Source organism: Capra hircus, chromosome 3 (assembly GCF_001704415.2).
Source record: "Capra hircus breed San Clemente chromosome 3, ASM170441v1, whole genome shotgun sequence".
Taxonomy (NCBI): domain Eukaryota; kingdom Metazoa; phylum Chordata; class Mammalia; order Artiodactyla; family Bovidae; genus Capra; species Capra hircus.
Genome location: NC_030810.1, coordinates 24717334 through 24736790, shown reverse-complemented (window position 1 = coordinate 24736790; position 19457 = coordinate 24717334). Strand labels below are relative to the sequence as shown.

Here is a 19457-nt window from a genome sequence, read left to right as displayed (position 1 = left end):
AACACGGAGACCAAGCCAGAGATTACGTCTAAGGTCTCTTTTCACTGTGATAGTCCATGATTCTGTTTCTCAGAAGACATCACACAGACTTGCTTCTGGGATAATCTAGACAGGACATAAATGCACAGTGGGGAGAAGATCAGACATCTGTGTATAGATTTTCATGTCAGCACACGCTGTACATCCTGGAGAAGGAAATGGCAACTCATTCCAGTATTCTTGCCTGGGAAATCCCAGGGACAGAGGAGCCTGGCAGGCCACAGTCCACAGGGCTGCAAAGAGTCGGACACGACTTCGAGACTGAGCACACACTGTGCAAGTCTGGTTCTAGCTTGCTACCCATCAGTAGTTGGCATGCAACGAGTTCAAGGAGTTTCACTAGGAGAACCAAAGATCCAGGAGAAAAACAAAACACAAGCGTGACTACATGGGCCCTCAAGCAGGAATACACACTTATAGGTATGTATACACAGGCACACATGTGAACACTATCTATACCTTACTAAGTAGGCTATCTACTAACTAAGTATCTATACCGTACTAACTAGGCACACTTAGAGAAGTCGAGTATTGTAGATAAAAACAGGGGTTTTGGAGTCAAATAAACATGGCTTCAATTTTTCTCTGCCTTTTAGAAGCTGTGTGACCTAGGACAAGTTACTTAACCTTTCTGAGTCTGTTTCCTCACCCGTTTAATAGGACAAATAATACATACACCTCACAGAACTGCTGTAAGAATTATAACTATATGTCAGGTGCTGTTCTGGGTGTTTTACATATACTGATGCTCACAACAATCCTATCACTATCCCTATTTTACAAATGAGAAAACTGAGGCACAGAAAGGATGAAAATTTGCCAGTTATACAGCTAGTAAGGGCTTCCCTGGTGGCTCAGATGGTAAAGAATCCACCTGCAATGCAGAAGACCTGGGTTCAATCCCTGGATCAAGAAGATGCCCTGAAGAAGGGAATGGCTGCCCACTCTAGTATTCTTGCCTGGAGAATTCCATGGACAGAGAAGCCTGGTGGTCTACAGTCCATGGGGTTGCAAAGAGTTGGACATGACTGCGAGACTAACACTTTTAACTTTCAGGTAGTGAGGCTGGGATACAAGCATAGGCAGCTAGCTCTTAATCACTAGGCTCTCCTGCCTCATACAATCCTGGATTATAGTAGGTCCATGATATTTCCCTGGAAGACAGAGACACACATACTCAAATATATAAACACCTTACACCTCCTCTTCCTCTCTAGCTTTTCAGATCTGCTGTTTTTGTCATTAATTTATTACACGATGCAGTTCAAGTGGGCAGCATGCAGACATCAGCTTCCCAAACACAAGGATCCTGTGTGGCTGCTCAAGGAACAGAAGAACAAATCCAACCCTGAGAAATGTTAGTTCATTCTGAACGATGACTCACCGCCGCTATTTTCACAAACAGCCTGCTAATTAAACTTTCTTATGAACTCTGCTAACCAATTTTTCCAATGCATGGAGAAAAATCATTCATTATAGACCGGAATCCAAAATCTAATATTAAAGCACAAGTAGGATCTGTGGCATTGTAATTTGATCAGCTTGAGCATTAATAACAGTTACACACTGATGTCTGAAAGAGGTAATCAGCTTTTGTTGAGATGTACGTAGATAACTGAAGACAACATCTGGACTAGAAAGCAAAGCTAGCTTATCACAGGGGTTTTAGTATTTCCTTTACCCTCAGATCCCCTGCTTACAGTAGCCTATCTTCTGGGTGACCGCAGTAATATCCTGAATTGGTGTAGCTCTTTAACTACTTATGGACACATTAGAAGCTCATCTGATGTCACAACAGAGGGCAAGGTGGAAAGAGCCAGTATCATCCCCATTTTATGCACAACATATAATGAGGCACTGAGTTACTGAATGGCCCAGAGCTAGAGCTAGAATAAGAACCTGGTGACTCCTTCCAGTTCCTCATGCTGCCACTCATAAAAGCTGGTCTGATTTTTAAATAATTCTCAGAAACCATCCTGACATTTTCCAACACTGAACTAAAGGCGTTCATTTATAGATTATTACTGTAGTTATCTCTGAGGCTTACCAGGATCATCCTACACAGCCACATTCACGACTCAGGATGAAACAGCAGAATACAAGGAACCCTCTCTGTGAAGGTCTTCTGACCCAACTGGCCACAGCATGTAGTCAGACAGACACAGGTACACAGCTTGATCACCTGCCAAGTGTGTGACTTCAGGTCAGTCATTTTAAACTTTCTGAGCCTCAGTTTTCTCATCTGAAAAATGGGGCCACCATTACCTCTTGTGGGCAAGGCCAGGATTAAATGAGATAACAGAGTAGCTGGCATCTAACAGTACTTAATAAATCTAAGTTCCCGTTCCATTCTTTGGCCTTCTCACACCCTGTGTCCTACTTGCTCCTTGGAATAACATGCTGAGGACTGAACCAGAGCAGAAATCCACTTTTGCACTCCTCTCCACTCCTCTCCCTTATCTGTCTGCTGGCCCAGTAGTAGAACCCTTGGAGAGAAGCGGGAAGGAGTTATGAGATAGAAGGGGCCCCTCCCATTTATTGCTTTAGTTTACAAGTGTCTTCATGTGGCATTTGGTTTGAACTCACAAGTACTGTTCAAAGAAGGTAGAGTAAAGATTTATCTTTATATTGTATATTGAGAATGGAGGTCTAGGTGAATACAGTGACCTCTGCAAGGGCATGCCCGCTTCTACTAAGTGTGTGTGTGGGGGGAGGGGGTTGTGGTACAGAAGTTTGACATCTGTCCCACCTTTGGTTAGTCCAGTGCATTGCATCTGGTTTTGTTTTTTCTGGCATCTGGTGTTTTGACCAGAAGGTGCATGTGTGTGTGTGTGTGTCTGTGCGTGTGTGTGTGTTGGGGACTGTAGAGTTCTTGGGTAGTGCTCATTTCTTTTGTAGTTAAAGGGTGGTCTGTCTTACTGGGAAGGCTCTGCTGACAGGTGAGGGCCACCGGGGAAAGAAAAGGCAGCTGAGGACTGATTGCAGTTTCCAGGATCAGTACCTGGAAGTGAGGCTGACATTTTTTTTCCTGTTTATTACCCAGCTCAGGGTCCTGGATGATGGGGAACCTGACAGAACTTAGTATAGGAACCCTCACCAGGGAGATGGGCACAGAGGTCTGATGCCCAACCCTGGGATGCAAAGGGGACAGAGTGACTGCAGAGACTCAGAAGCCACCTGTATCTCAGTTCAGGGCAGCAGGCAAGGAAGCCTGCTTCAACTGTCTATACCTTTTATTAATGAAAACAGGGGCTCCACTCAGGCAGCTTCTCTGTTGGTTGCCTGCCCCAGCCATAAAAAACAAGTCTATCAATTCAACATGGATTTAATTTGAAAAAAGGAAAACTATATGTATGTGATTTCAGGCTTCATACCTGAACCTATAGGATAACTGGCAATAGTCTTCATGATCAGAGGCTCTAGTGAGAGTGGTGGGAAGGGATCCTGGTTACCACTTGAGAATGGGATTAAGGTTGTCATCATCCACATTTCCTTGATGCAAAGAAAACTCAGACTAGGTCATTTTGGTGAGTTGGTCTGTTACTTCTGAGATGAGTCATCTAGCCACAATTAATTTATGAACATTCTCTCTGGTCTCCTTTTACCATTCTACTCCTATTTCCCTTCTACCTTATTTATTTTTTTTTAATCTATGGCTATTTAAATTTTAGCTCTTTTCTATCTCATAAGTCAATTCAAATTCTTGTTGGATCAAATGGCATATCAATAAATAAGAAGGCAGAAAGAGGAGGCAGGGCAGGAAACAAGCAAGGAAAGGAAAAAAGAAGAAGAAAGGAAAATAAGAAGTCAAGAGTTTCTTCTTTGGGGTGCACTGGTCTTATCTGTAAAGTAAGTATAGACATTGCCGATATTGGGTACTTTAATAGGGTCAGAAGAGGTACTGAGTATAAAAACCTTTGAAAATAAACATGAAAGGCAAATATCAGGGGTTATTAAGTATACCTTTCATGGTCATACTACCAATAAAATTATTTAATCTGATTTGAGATGTTTGTGAAGAGAGGCGGCCATAGAAATTAGAGTAATTACCCTAATTAGCTGTATTCCACTCAGTGTAGATTGGGCCCTGTCTCACCAGACATCCAACAACAAAACAACGGCCAAGCAGAAACCAAACTTATAAATCAGTGCAAAACTGAAGTTTTTGGAAAGAGACTCACTAGAGAACATGACTCTGACCTCAGTGAGAAAAACTGTAATTCCCAAATCACCATGAGAAGCCTGCAACTTGTCCATCTCTCCTGTGTTGCTGCTGCTAAGTCGCCTCAGTCGTCTCCGGCTCTGTGCGACCCCACAGATGGCAGCCCACAAGGCTCCCCTGTCCCTGGGATTCTCCAGGCAAGAACACTGGAGTGGGTTGCCATTTCCTTCTCCAATGCATGCAAGTGAAAAGTGAAAGTGAAGTCGCTCAGTCCTATCCAACTCCTAGCGACCCCATGGACTGCAGCCTAACAGGCTCCTCCGTCCATGGGATTTTCCAGGCAAGAGTATTGGAGTGGGGTGCCATTGCCTTCTCCCTCCTGTGTTAGGTCAGGTTATTTATTGGCAAAGTAGAAGGAACACAGACTTTGGAGTCTGACAGACTTGGGTTCAAATCTCAGTTTCACAACTTATTAGCTGTGACCTTAGATAAATTTCTTAACCTCTCTGACCTTATTTCATCAACACAAAGTGGGTACTAACTTTACCCCACAGAGTAGTTCTGACTGTTCTATTCACTATCCCTTGAAGATGTCTCTGAAGCTTGGCTCAGCTGTTTTCTCTGTGTGTACTCATCTCAGATAATCTACTCTCTACCAAGTTCAAGGCTCATTCCTATTTGACACTTGCTCTGAGAACCCCAGCCCACAGTGATCTTTTTCTCCTCTGAACACCCATAGCTGATGTTTTATTCATTTTCATTCAGCAACGGCAGAGTAGTAAGGTAAAAGAAACACCATAGGCTTTGTATTCTCCAGCTGATTCTTTTTTTAAAAATAAATTTATTCATTTTAATTGGAGGCTAATTACTTTACAATATTGTAGTGGTTTTGCCATGCATTGATATGAATCTGCCACGGGCGTACATGTGTTCCCCATCCAGAACCCCCCCTCCCACCTCCCTCCCCATCCCATCCCTCTGGGTCATCCCAGTGCACCAGCCCTGAGCACCCTGTCTCATGCATTGAACCTGGACTGGCGATCCGTTTCACATATGATAACATACATGTTTCAAAGCCATTCTCCCAAATCATCCCACCCTCACCCTCTCCCACAGAATCCAAAAGACTGTTCTATACATCTGTGTCTCTTTTGCTGTCTCGCATATAGGGTTATTGTTACTATCTTTCTAAATTCCATATATATGCATTAGTATACTGTATTGGTGTTTTTCTTTCTGGCTTACCTCACTCTGTATAATAGACTCCAGTTTCATCCACCTCATTAGAACTGATTCAAATGTATTCTTTTTAATGACTGAGTAATATTCCATTGTATATATATACCACAGCTTTCTCATCCATTTGTCTGCTGATAGACATCTAGGTTGCTTCCATGTCCTGGCTATTGTAAACTGTGCTGTGCAGCTAACTGATTCTTAGCCTTGGCTTTCTGATCTGTAAAATGGAGATAACACCATGGACTGGTACAAAGCTTCAATGAGATAACATGCATGACATGTCTAACCGTAGCTGACACACAGTGCTGTGTGCATGTATGCTAAGTCACTTCAGTCGTGTCTGACTCTTTGCGACCCTAGGGCTTCCCTGGTAGCTCACCTGATAAAGAATCCGCCTGCAATGCAGGAGACCCTGGTTCGATTCCCGGGTTGGGAAGATACCTGGAGAAGTGATAGGCTACCCACTCCCAGTATTCATGGGCTACCCTGGTGGCTCAGATGGTAAAGAATCTGCCTGCAATGTAGGAGACCTGGGTTCGATCCCTGGGTCAGGAAAATACCCTGGAGAAAGGCATGCAAACCCACTCCAGTTTTCTTGCCTGGAGCATCTCCATGGACAGAGGAGCCTGGTGGGCTATAGCCCATGGGGTTGCAAAGAATCAGACACGACTGAGCGACTAAGCACGGACCGTAACCTTCCAGGCTCCTGTGTCCATGGGATTCTCTAGGCAAGAATACTGGAGTGGGTTGCCATGCGCTCCTTGAGGGGATCTAGCACCATCTGGGAAGGCCTGACACACAGTAGGTGCCTCATCAAACCGCCAACTTCATTGTTCTGCTATGAATCCTTTTGTGTTCTCTTTCCAGTGAAATTAACAGCAAGGGTCAGGAAAAGCGAGTTTGGGCTTTGGTGAAAAACAAAACAAACACCCCCTGCCCAACCACTAGGCCCCTCCCGCTTCCCCCTGCCCCCCACCCCCAACACACAGAAAACAGCAAATGTGGCACCACCTTTATGCATCACATGGGCTCCCAGCCACTCCCAGACCTGCAGGCTGCTGCAGGGCCCTGTAATTTGTCCTGACTTCCTCTCCTCATTGGCCGTGCTAGCAGCAACATGTGGGCACAAACTACATCTTATTCTCTTTAGCTTCCTCACAGACTCTGATACAGAATTTAAGAGAAGAGAAGGAAAAGATATAATATTTATTTGGTCTGAGGGAGCAGACATTAATAAATAAAGTTGGCTGATTGAAAATCTTTCACAAATGTAAAAGCCTTATACAACTATATGGTCTCCATCTGAATTTTATCTTCTCTCCAAACTAGAAATATCTTCTCCCATCAAAGCTCAATTTTGGGACTGTAGGAAAAACAAAAAGGCGACTTAAAGATCTTTAGTTCTGACAAGGAATAAAAGACAGGTAACAAAGTTCATCAGTTAAGAGCAGTACGGGGTGGGGTGGGGGAGAATGAAAAAAATCACCACTATCACAGCTCACAGAAGACAAGAAAAAATGATTTTCCCATTAACACATTTCAGAAAGCACTTTCCTCCTACCCTGAAGCTGATGAATTACATTTTTAGATAATGTATGGAAATTTCAGTTTGACATTACCTTCCTGCTTAGTTCCTAGTCTCAATCAATCAGGTCACCCTATAGAGAAGGGGGGAAGAGAAGTGGAGAGTGAATGTGTGTGTGTGTGTGTGTGTGTGTGTGTGTGTGTGTGGTGTGTATGTGTTGGAGGAAGGAGGGGTGGCTGAGTGAACAGGGAATTGGTCTTAGGAACCAAACAGCCAGCTAAAGTACAGAAATAGAAAATCCTTAAAATACTCAGTCCTGATTCACATCCCAGGTAAAAATCCTTTGAGACACCTCTCTTGGGATGTGAGAATACTTTCCTACGGTTATCTGAGTTCGGAAGCAGGACAGAACCATTTGATTTGGAAGGGAAGATGAAGGGAAAGATAGCCAGGGGGCAAAAGGAAACCATACCTGGTCTATAATCCTGCCTATTGCCATCCTGGGAAAAAAATGTGTTGAAAGAAACAGAACGTACCTGCACAAGCTCTAAGCCTCACAGCTCCACTCAATTGCCAACCTGTCCTAATTAGAAAGGATGGGAGGTCCCTGGTTGCCCTTGATGGGTGTGTAAGAGGCACAATGATTATATGGTTCACGGTTTGCACTTAACGTTTTGGAGTTCTTTAAGTTCCCCTTAATAAAGCAGACCCCTATTCTCCTGTTTTGTAACCCCATTAGTCTGTCAAATCTTCTCCTTAACTAAAAATTTTCCATTCAACCCCCAACAATAATCAATCCTCTCCCCAAGTCAACAACTCAAATTTCTTTTACTCTTCTTTGTGGAATGTGTATAAAATGACTGCAGGGAGGTGATAAATAAAATAATAGATGCAAATCTGCCTGATTTTCCTCTGAATTCAGGAGGCACATTGCACTGTATCAAGTACATTTGCAAAATCAGCAGCAAAATATGCTGATAAATGCTACTATTTCCTCTACCCTTCCCATTGCTAACGCATATCCCTCTGATGTGCGTGTAGCAAAGTTCATTTAGCTAATCAATATCTTGGGATTTTCTTGGATCTGCATAATTGAGGCTGGGTTTTAAGTATGCTTAAACTTAAGGCGGCATCCATTTCAACACAGTGCTTGCAAGATAAAGAAGAGGAGAGCACAGTGAAGGGTATCTTGTGAAGAGAGAATTTGAAGGTAGGAACCACTTGAAATCTATTCTTTCTTGTTCAGGTAAGCAGTGACCTTACTGGTCACTGGTATTTTTTTTTTTAATGCATACCCTGCTCTTTTCCAAGACAAAAGATTTTGAACTCTAATTATATTTTCCCTGTACTAAAAGTTTTCATTCCCTAGGTAATATAAGTTGCGTTGGTTTGTAAGGGGGAGATGTCAGTTTAGTATTTTTAGGGAAACTGCCAGAGATAAACTATAATGGGACAACTCACAATTAGTCAGAGAGCCAAGAGTTCAAGCCCCAGCTCCCCTACTTGGAAGCTAAGTCATCTTGGGTAAATGACTCAATTGCTCCTGAGTCCAAGTTTTTTGGACTGTCAAATGACTGTCTTGGGGATTACATGAAACTTCATTTATTGATCTCAGCCCAATGATCAGCACTCATAGTAAGCACTCAATAAACATGGCTATGATTATGAATCTCCAAGAAGTCCCAGTTTACTATTTAAATGAGCGACTATATTTAAAGCTTGTAATATAGTATCCAGAATACGCAGAAGGCACACAAAACACAAATAGCAGCACACAAAAGCTGCTGCTATTATTTTTATTTGTCTTTGCTGGATGCTGTCAGAAATTACACCAATAAACGTACCCCAGGGCTGAACTGACATTTCAGGAGTAAATTCAAAGCATTTTTGTACTTTAGGATTTTTTTTTCCAGAGCCTTTTTATTGTTTATAATGTTATCTTAGAGGCAAAACAATTAAATTCCCATAGTGTCCCTATTAGTCCAGTTCCTTGTAAGTATATGAGGTAACATAAGGTAACCCACAATCCTCACTCACCTCTCCCTCTTGAACCCAAGAGACTGTATCCTGTGTAATACATCTTGGCCTTGATGCTCTAACAGATACAGCTTCCTCCCAACCCCTAACCCCCTACCCTCCACTGCTGTAGTCCAATCCTACCTCCTGAGAGGGAATTATTAGCACTTTCACAAATCCAAGAAAGAACAGAAGCTACCCAATGTCACTGAATCAACACTGAGTTGGTTCCTTTAATTAGAGCTGTGATTCTACACACAAAGGCTGTGGCAAAGAATTCACCCTGATGCCTCCAGTAGTGAAGCATCTTTTTTGCTCTTTCCACTAGATGATAATATTAATGAAGCCAAAGTCATCTATTATAAAGGAAGAATGAAAAGATGGATTAGAGGTGGGGTTTAGAAAATGCTGTCTTTGTCCATCAGGCACTACTCTAACTGATAACGCTCTGTATTTTGGTCCCGGTGCACAGCACGTGGGATCTTAGTTTCCTGGCCAGGAACTGAATTGCCACCCCTTGCATGGGAAGCTCTGAATCTTAACCACTGGACAGTGAGGGAAGTCCCTGACTTAATGTTTTCATATGCTTAACTTCGCTTGGCAGCACTGCTTCAATATGAGAGGACTGCTTCTGAGAGGCATGACCTGGCTTTACTTCCTTTGTCCAAAGCACAGAAGAATAAAAAAAAGACTTTTGTTCTTAGACTGGAATTTTTGCTCCATTCCTTTTGCTTTTCTTCTGTCTACCGAAATCCTAACCCCCATTCTTCAAATGCCACCTCAATAGCTCTAGCTAATGGAGACTTCACCTTTTCTCAACCACCCACAGCTCATATAATCTATTTCATATACTGGTCACTCCATATATTCAGTTTTACAACAGATTATTCATTTTGGACCACCCCATCCTCAAAACCCCCACTTCAGAGTTCTCGTTTGCCTGAAATGGATAGAAAACTACACTTAAAAACTATGCTGCATGGGTACATGAAGAGTGATATCAAGTAAAAATATAACTCTTTTTTTATCACCATGATGCAAATAATCACACAGTCTAGATAGGCAGATCAAAACTTCTTGCTGTCGTACACTGATGTATTTGTGGGGAATTTTCTTTGTTACTTTCTTCCCTCCTTTCTCTGTTCCTTTTCGAGAGGGGTGATAACAAGAGAGACAATTATAAAGATGCAATTTAGCATTCCAGCTGTGCTGGCTTTAAGACATACCATGAGCCACCTAACTCTCCTGGTTCAGCCATATGTTTCCTCCCCTAAAATACTAATCATCCAGGAACCTGGATTCAGAAATGCAATCTCAAAGCCTGAAAAACAAAAAGGCAACAACAACAAAAAAGAACTTCATTCAATTATCCACAGTCCACAGGAATAACCGAATTTCTACCAGGGGTTTGGTGTTCTTTGCCTGAGTTCCTCGGTGGCATGAGTCCTTGCAGGATACATGCCATCTTCCTTTCTCTCCAGGAGCAGAGGTGCAGGTAGATGGAGAAGAATAAAGAACATAGCTTCCAAAGCCTCCTTGTGTTCACAGATGCACACAAAAGCAACTTGCAACACACATTTTCTCGCCCCGGTACCTAGATTATCCTGATAAGTGTCCTTTCCCAGTTGGAAAAAAGAAAATCTAATATCTCTGAGAAGATAAGTAACAGAGATGTCCAAAAGCACTGTAAGGGAATCTTAAACCTGGCATTTTCAGTAAATTTGACTCTCCACTGAAGGCTGAGTTATATCCCCAGAGGATAATAAATAGTGTTATCTTTGCCTCTGGTTATACACAGGGGTCTTGTTTTAAGCCATGGTGCATTAGGTAGACTTCGCAGAGTGGAGCAACCGCTGCTCAGAGGGACGTGATGTTTCACTGGGTTATGGGGGAGGCTTAGCAGGTATCTCAGGTAACACAGGGAGGGGTGTCCTCACATGCTTCCATGTAAGATCACGCTTTTGGAAATGGGGGGTGAATCCCAGCTCCACCACCTGCTAATAAACGGTGCTGCTTCGGTAAGTTACTTAACCTCACTAAGCTTCTGCGTCTTCATCTAAGGAAATGGAGGTTGTTCTCAATGTTAAATAAAATAAGTTATGTTCAGTGTCCAGTAAGTACCTGGCCTAGAAGTACTTGATACATAATAGCAACTTAAATCCATGCCCAAATTCAGATGGAGAACTCATTGACAACCCACAGCAAGGAGCAAAGCCAGCTTACTGGCAACACCATTAACAGTTTCTCTTTCCCTCTTCTCTCCTTCTTTCCTCCCTCCCTCCCCACCCTCCTGCACTTTCAGAAGCCAGAACCTTCTAAGGAGATCGATTACATTCTCTTAGGGAGTGGTTAGGCTGGAAAATCTTAATCTTGAATTCTTATCTTTTTGCCACTTCCCACCCCCTAATCCTCCCACTGGGTATTTAGAACTCCCTGTAAACTTCACAGGATTGAGATGCACTGAGATCTGTAGGAGGTGTTGGAGGAAAAGGGGGGACTGGGATGTTAAAAATCAGGGCAACAAAAATACCTATGATGTCATTTACCCTGACTTCTGAACCACCACCAGCAGCCTTTTAACTTGGCAGGTGTGAAACCTCAGCCTCCCAGCCTGTGTTATCACTTAACCCCAAATGCAGGCCTCAGAGGGTCTTCCATTAGAGAGATCCCCACTCCTTCCCCACCTCCCCACAGTCTAGCTCTCTCTCCTTCTCTGACTTTTAGCGTAGCCAATTAAACCTGAACAACGGGTGGATGGAGGAAATACGCTGCATCTATGGAATGGTACAGCAGGGACCAGTTTCACTGTTAATTTAAAATGCTAGAATTAATTAGGTAGTGTAAATGAAGAATTTAATAAGCACTCTTTACAACCACAAGTTCTACTTTTATTAAACACTGCTACCAAATGAGGGCAAATATCTCTGGTCTCTCTATATTTCCCTGCCTCGTTCCCGTAAGTTCTCTGCAAATAAAATTCTTTTTCCCCCTGAATTAAAAAAATGCATAATTATAAATCTATGCCTGAATTGTATTTTTGCCTTCAACCCATAAGCTTCTTCTTTAAGCTCAGATGCTACTGTATGTCTCTGCTTGTGCTGGAGAGGGTGCTAAACAAACCAAAGTTGACAACTTTGGTTTTTATACCAAATTAAAGGCTGTCTTCGAAGCTGTCACTCCTATTCAAATCCACTCAGTGAACTACCAAATTAGCATTCTTTCAGTAAAGGAATCTGCTTGTTTAAACATGTGTCTTTAGAAAACAAAGAACAACACCATGAATCAGTACTTCTGAAAAATCTCACTACACTTCTAAAGGAACTGTTTTGAAAAGGTGCTTAATAATATTCACTAAGATAGCTGGCAGAGTCCCTATTTAGAAGGTAAGGCTATACCAGAAATACATTTTCCATACAGGAGTAGGAGGAAGAATCATATGGTTAACTGGTTTTAATTTGGTTTGAATTATCATCCTATTATATAAAGATTATTCAGGAATCTAAACATTGGCTTTCTGACAGCATAGGCAGTTCTGTCAAAGGATGGATGATCCAGGGCTCTGGGATAAGAACACCAAAGCCGTGGCCCTATTTGGAGACCCTGATAAAATTTCTCTGTTCTAGTCACTCTTCTTGAAACACACTAACTGTACTTATAATAATAACACCCTCCCCCGTTACTGAGAAACTACTATGCAAGAGGCATTGTGCTAGGCAGTATATATCCAGTCTCCCATTTAATTCTCACAAAAAGTCCTTTGAGATAAGTACTATTTTCCAACTTTACAGAAGAGGAAATTATGTTTGGTGAGTTATGTGATTTCTATATGTTGAGAATTATTTGAGTTTTATGATTTTTCAAAATAATATATATAGGGGACAAATTGACAAGCAAATCAGAAGAATTGGAGAATATAGCTCCATGCACACAAATACACTGTATTCTCTGATTTAAAAATCAAGATAACGTATTTCTGTATTTTAAAGTTTCCTTTTTCCTATATAGGCCAGCTGCTCTTCAGTTAAACTGTCCAGAGAGAGGGAAATAAAAATCAACATTCAAAAATGATAAATACTCAAAGCTGAGTGTGAATGATTTTAGGAGGGGAGCATCAAAGCATAGCAGCTTCACTGCCATCACGATGTAGTCCAATATTTTTCTAAGAAAACATTCTCACTTCCAGAAAGATTACAGGGAAATGACCCCCAGCCCCAGCCCCAAAGGATTATAGCGTCAGTATCTGGCAGACACTAGGTCCTCAATGAATAACTGTCAATTAGAAAAAAATCACAACCTAAAGTTTTCAACTATTGAAGGACAGGGTATTGTTTTACTTTCCAGTAAAAAGTCTCTGAATTCTCAAAGAGTATCTTTAGAACAAACAAGTAAAATAAAATTCCTTCATGTAGCATCCCCCTCCCATGACAGAGTAGATTTATTCCAGAATAATCTGCTCTCCTTAAGGCCTATTACTCCCAGGGACAATGAGCAGTTGTGATGACAATAGCCCCCTCTAAAACACTGTCTCAGATACATGGAAGAGCACTGGACACACACAAACCAAATGTTTGAGAGGAAAGGAATAAACAGACAAAAACGAGAACGGGGTTTGGGGGCAGAGGGCAGAACAGAGAACTAAAGAACAAAGCGTCGGGGTGGCTGATTAAGAATAAAAGAGGATACAATCAAAGGATTATTTCACATGAAGTCAAGCTGAGGAAGCTCCAAAATCTTTATCTGCTTCCTGGTCCTACCAATCTGCAATGCAGTTTCATGTAGTGTTCACACACATAAGCATTTGTGACTGTACCCGTGCTATCCTTGAATGCAGGGCACAAGCTGCAAACACTCAAAGCCACCACCACACACACGCACTCCTGCCAGGGTCTGCATGTCCAAAGGAACAAGGTAGCTGTGAATCCCAAGCCTAGAATAGTGAAGAAGAGCGTACCTGTAATTTTGTCTCTCACGAGTTTGCAGGATTCTATTTCACCAATGCTCCCAAAGAGACTCCTGAATTCCTCCTGGGTCATATTCTGGGGTAAATAGTTGACTATGAGGTTGGTTTTGCTGTCATCTGTGGCTGCCCCTGTCTGCATGGGAGAAGGACAGTTTCTATTGTTGCTGGAGGGTCCATTGCTTGTATTGGATGTCGGGCCATTTGACACCTGAGGCTCCATGGTGCTAATTATCTAAATAAAAATAAAAATATTAAGCCTTTTGATATCTCAAAGATACAAAGTCTCTTTCAAGATTTGATTTGATTTTTTGTAAAGAAAGGGAACAAGATAAAGCAGGATGGAGCAAAAGAGATGGGGTTGTGAACACAGCCAATTTAGAAACATGTTTTTAACCAAAATGTTAAACTCCCCTTGCTATTTTTAGGCCAGCCCATAGATTTTGAACACAGACTAGAATGCAGTGGGAACTCTCCCATTATTTTGTTAATGAAAAGCTAATTCCTGTTTTCATTACACAATCACTCTCAGAAATGTATACTTAAGCCACACCAAATTATAATTAAAATGTAAAGTAATAATCATGATTAAAATTACAGTTCCATTAAAGCTGAAAAAGCTAAACATAGAGGGCTATGCTCACAAGATCAAATACAGTACCTGTTTATTAACTATCTCATAAAGTAAAATGACATTAAATTAAGTGGGGCTGTTCCATATGGGAAGGGTTTAGATTTTCACTGATGCTTAATAATGATCAAACTTTAGATTTCATAAAAGCACGCTGGGGAGCTACAAAGTTATCTAATGATGTTTCTCCCCAGCTACTCTGTTATTATTTCTCCTGGACTTCAAATAAAATAAAAAACATGAAGGAAAGTTCTCTCTAGGTCTCTACTTCAAGTCTAGTACAGCCCCAGATGGTCCTCTCACACATTACTCAAAAAAAGACTTCTATGTATTTAAATAGTTAATTAAAGGACTATTTCCACGAATGTGTTAACTGTTTGAGGCAGTATGCATGGGAATAAAGAGACAAGCCTCAGTCTCTATCCACAAGGAGCTTACAGTCCACAGAGGACATAGAAGGCAAAGGGCTGCAATAGGACAGTGGCCATGTAATGGAGGAGCAATCAAACCTGCTTAAAGGATAGGGGTACTCGGGGAAAGTCCCAAGAAGATGTTGTTAGAATTAGGTTTTACATGAAAAGTGGGTTTAAGCTCATGGAGCTGGTTCATGAAGATGCCTTGTATGGTATGACAAGCACTGAGAGTCAGAAAACTGCACAGCCAGAAAGAAGGCACTTCAGGCAATACAATTCAGTTCAAAACTCTCCTGTTGGAGATGAATTCCAGAGACATCCAGAAATTTCTTTGTCATCACAGGAAAGTGGGGCAGAGTCTAGGCCTGTACCCAGTTTTCCTGGCCCAAATGCAGTCCATCAGTCCCACTTTTCCATTCTGTCTGAGCTCTACCCCTTACTCATCCTTTATGGGGTTCTTTCTATCTTCTGTGAAATTGAACATCAGCTCCTTGGAAATGGGATCATGCTCTGTCATTCCCTAGTTGTGCAACTTTGGGTTAGGGACTTGAACTCTGAGAACCTTAGGGTTTCTCATTTGAAAGAGGAGAAGAACAATGCTGCCTGCCTTGCAAGGTGTTAAAAGGATCTGGTGACAGAATATATGTAAAGTGCCTGAATAGTGGTGGGAACATAACCACAATCACTGATATCCATTAAAGTTATTCTAGGGCTTCCCCTGGTAGCTCAGCTGGTAAGGAATCCACCTGCAATGCAGGAGACCCTGGTTTGATTCCTGGGTTGGGAAGATGCCCTGGAGAAGGGATAGGCTACCCACTCCAGTATTCTTGGTGGCTCTGCAAGTTACCTGATGTGACTTCTCTCACTGACTCCCCACAAGAAAGGAGTGAGGCATATTCTAACATCCTCTGTGTATTATAGACAAGGAAACCCAAGCTTAGCGGATATCTGATTACTAGTAGCTTCCATTATTATTACTATTATTTGGCTGCTCTGAGAAATTTGGGGAGATAAGCCTGTTTATGTAATATACATGTAGTGAAGTGTACAAGTCTCAAGGGTACAACTCAAGGAATGTTTACAAAATGAACACAGCTCACACTCAAGTAACCACCTTTCAGATCATGATATAGAAAATGACCAGCATTCCCGAAGACTTTCTTGTGTCCCCATTCTCATCATTCATACCACCCGCCAAGGTAACCACTACTCTGATTTCTAATTCACAGACTTATCTTTTTTTGAATTTTATATACATGGAATCACACAAAATGTACTCTTTATGTCTTTTCGCACTTTATATCTGAGTATCTTTCATGTCTTGAAATGTAGAGGTAGGCTGTTCTTCTCCACTATTGGAGAAAATTGCATTGTATTAAAATATTATATTTTATGTATCTCTTTTACTTTGAAGAACACTGGGTTATTTTTAGTTTTTTTTTTTTAACTATTATAGATAATGCTGCTATGATCATTACATACACATCCTATGGTGTACATACACATTTCTGTTGGGAATATTCTATGGAGTCTGTTTTGGGGTTCAGCGGTATTTCTGCTTTAGTAGGTACTGTCTATAGTTTTTCTAAATAGATGTACCAACTGACTCTCCCACTAGCAGAATATGAAAGTTCTAGTTGCTGTTCGTCCTCATCAATGTTCAGAGGCTGTTTCTTTTTGTTGTTGTTGTTGCTCTTTTTGTTTTGTTTTGCTTTTTGCTTATTTGCTCATCTGAAACATAGTGGTATAGTAAAAAGGGAATAAGTTTTAGAGGTTTATCTGACTTAAAACTCTAGTTCTACTACTTATTAGCTCCGTGATCTCAGGCAGTTGGGCTCTTGGGCCTGTTTTCTCTTTATAAACCAGAATAACACCACCATGCAGGGTTATTTATATATGTAAGATGCCTAGAACATAAAGTGGCTAGAAACATCGTAACTATTACTCCTCATTATGCCCTACATGGATAAGCTTTGCTCGAATTGCCTCTCCTTCTGATAGTCACAACTGGGAACTGAAACCAAAAGAAAGAAAAGAAGTCTCAAGAGGAATCAGGGAAACAAAGCAGATGGAGGAAGGTGGGAAGCGTCTAAGATTCTTTGCCATCACGTAGGTAACTAAGTGGCTTCACTTATCACATCAAAACTTTCAGGACAACTGTAGGATTGCTTTAGGCTGGTCCAGAGAACAAGGAGAAAGTGAAGGGCTCTGTAGAGGAATCTTAAATCAAGCTCCCCTCAGCACTGATTAAAAAAAAAAATGCACCCAGTAACTCCTATGCAGATGCTCTGCCCTTGAGGCAAGGGTCCAGGAAAGAATCAGGGCGTTGTGCCCAGCGGAGGGATCATGCTAATGGGGATAATGTTTTAGAACATCATCACAGCTCCTGGCTGGGAGGTAGGTTTCTGCTTTGCCAAGCCATCGGCCTCCTGGGTCTGTGCAGTGCCTCCCTTTGGTGTGTCGTCTCACTGCTTCACTGAGTCAGGTGTCCGGGCAACAAACCTAAGGAGCACCACCAACTCAATAAGGACTTGAAAAACAGAATTTATCCAGTTCAGGAGGCTTGGCCGGCAGAACCACAGAATTGCCCAACAGCTACATTTTGATTTAGTGGCAAAAAAATCAGTCCCACAATCTACAGAACGCCTTCCCTGCACCACTTTCTTAGGTTACCCTTCTTATGGTTCCTACACAAACACCTGAGAAATATCCTGCAGTGAGGCAGCATTTAGAATATCAGTGATGGAGCAGGACAAATGTAAGTCATACCCAAGCATGTTGAGATTCTGTGGGACCAAGACTATAAAAGGTCACCTGAAAGCTGTGTTCATTTTTAATTCACTGGATGCTTGACTCACAGACACATGTGGTGAACGTCAGTACTTGTCCCTGTGAATATTTCACAGGTCTCCCTGCCTCAGAAAGGCCTAGGAAGTATCAAGTCTGCAAGCAAAGAAATTTCAGTTCCCCAATAAGCCTTCTGGATCTCCTTACATCTTGTGTGGATTTCCTAACTCATGTTGACTCCTGGAGCTGAGCCCCATCTGTGCATCAGACAATCCTACCCTAACTGGGGTCCAAACCTCTGAAAAGGAACCATGAAATACAATGTTCAGTACTGAGCTCCTTTCATCGAACAAACCTATAAATCAGGTCAAGTCATTCCCGTTTCGTGGAGATGGAGCTCTCTTTACTCTGCACACACACTGCACAGTTATCCTTTTGTGGGCTCAGAAGAAATGTACATATGCACATACACAGAGTTTTCTCAATAAAAGCGTACAGTTTTAAAGCTGAGAAACATTTGCAAATGTGTTAATATACATTGTGTAATAAGACCCCTTGCTGGTCTTAATGACGCATCCCAGGATGCAAGACAGGCTTAAAAAAAGAATCAGAAATGTAAAATGTCAGACTGAAATCTGACACACAAGAGAACCAAGAGCGTTACTTGGAAAATAAGAGAAGCTGCCAGGATGTAAATATATGGAGTATGAAATTACGGCATTTTAAGGTCACATGCTAGACCTTACAGAGAGGACACCTGCAATCTCAGCTTGGGGAAAAGACCAGAGGTAAACATGTGTGTTTGTGGGAAGCTATCCTCCAATAAATTCAGAAGCTGGCTTGGTGAAATCAGAACGCTTGCTTCCCCAGGGTAACACCTTTGATATTCTAACAGCACAATTTTCACTGCAAGTAAATATATCAGTTACTTAAGTGTGCATATGTACTTTAATGAAGGATTCTGTGTGGGTCTCACAGCCAACTTCGTAGCTGACCAGGTTCCAACCCCCTGACTTGCCTTCCTTCTCTCTTCTGAAAGGCAATTAAGAACAGAATTACAGTCAGCATCCAGAAGAGAGCCTTGAGGAGGTTCAGTTGACTTCAAACTCTAATGGTTACACAAAGCACTGCATTAAATCTTTTATGTTCCCATGATGTATTTTAAGAAACATTATACAGGCAGAAAATTTCAGGGATAAACTATGAAAGCAGTGCACAATAACGCAGGCACTCAAATCCTGTCACTGTCAATGTCGATGGTTTGAATGACTAATTACTCACACTCAACGCATTAACCTCACCCCTCCCACCCTCTTTTTTTTTTTTCTCCTGCAAAATATACAACAAAAGCAAGAGGGAAGGCCTCAGGCATGCAGCTGCAGGGTCGTTTATCTCTGAGGAGGCAGGAGGGAGAAGAAGCAGAGGTTGGGTCAGGCTTCTTTCTTTCTCAGGATGATACTGAGAAAAAAAAAAAAAAAAAGCCAATCCTCTCAGCCCTTTGTGGTATCTCTGTTGCCTCAATCCAGGGTCCTTCCCAACTGTCCTAAGTAACCATTCAATAACATCTTTTGTTATTGTTCACCTAAAGTATATGTTAGACTGCTTCCTGGACAGGCCAGGTTATATTCATTAAGAAAGGGTTTATTTCCATGATAGCTAGATCTGGAAATGTTAGATGAACGAGGATG

General features: G+C 41.7%; 1 protein-coding gene across 4 annotated transcripts in view; it reads right to left on the bottom strand.

Annotated features, from left to right (window-relative positions):
- ELAVL4 (ELAV like RNA binding protein 4) overlaps positions 1-19457 on the bottom strand; it is an 89789-nt gene that overhangs the window by 37813 nt on the left and 32519 nt on the right. For all 4 annotated transcript variants that reach the window (XM_005678444.3, XM_005678446.3, XM_005678445.3 and 1 more), the window contains exon 2: positions 13933-14173. In XM_005678444.3, the coding sequence (XP_005678501.1) occupies positions 13933-14173 (241 nt within the window). The remainder of the gene's footprint in view (positions 1-13932; positions 14174-19457) is intronic.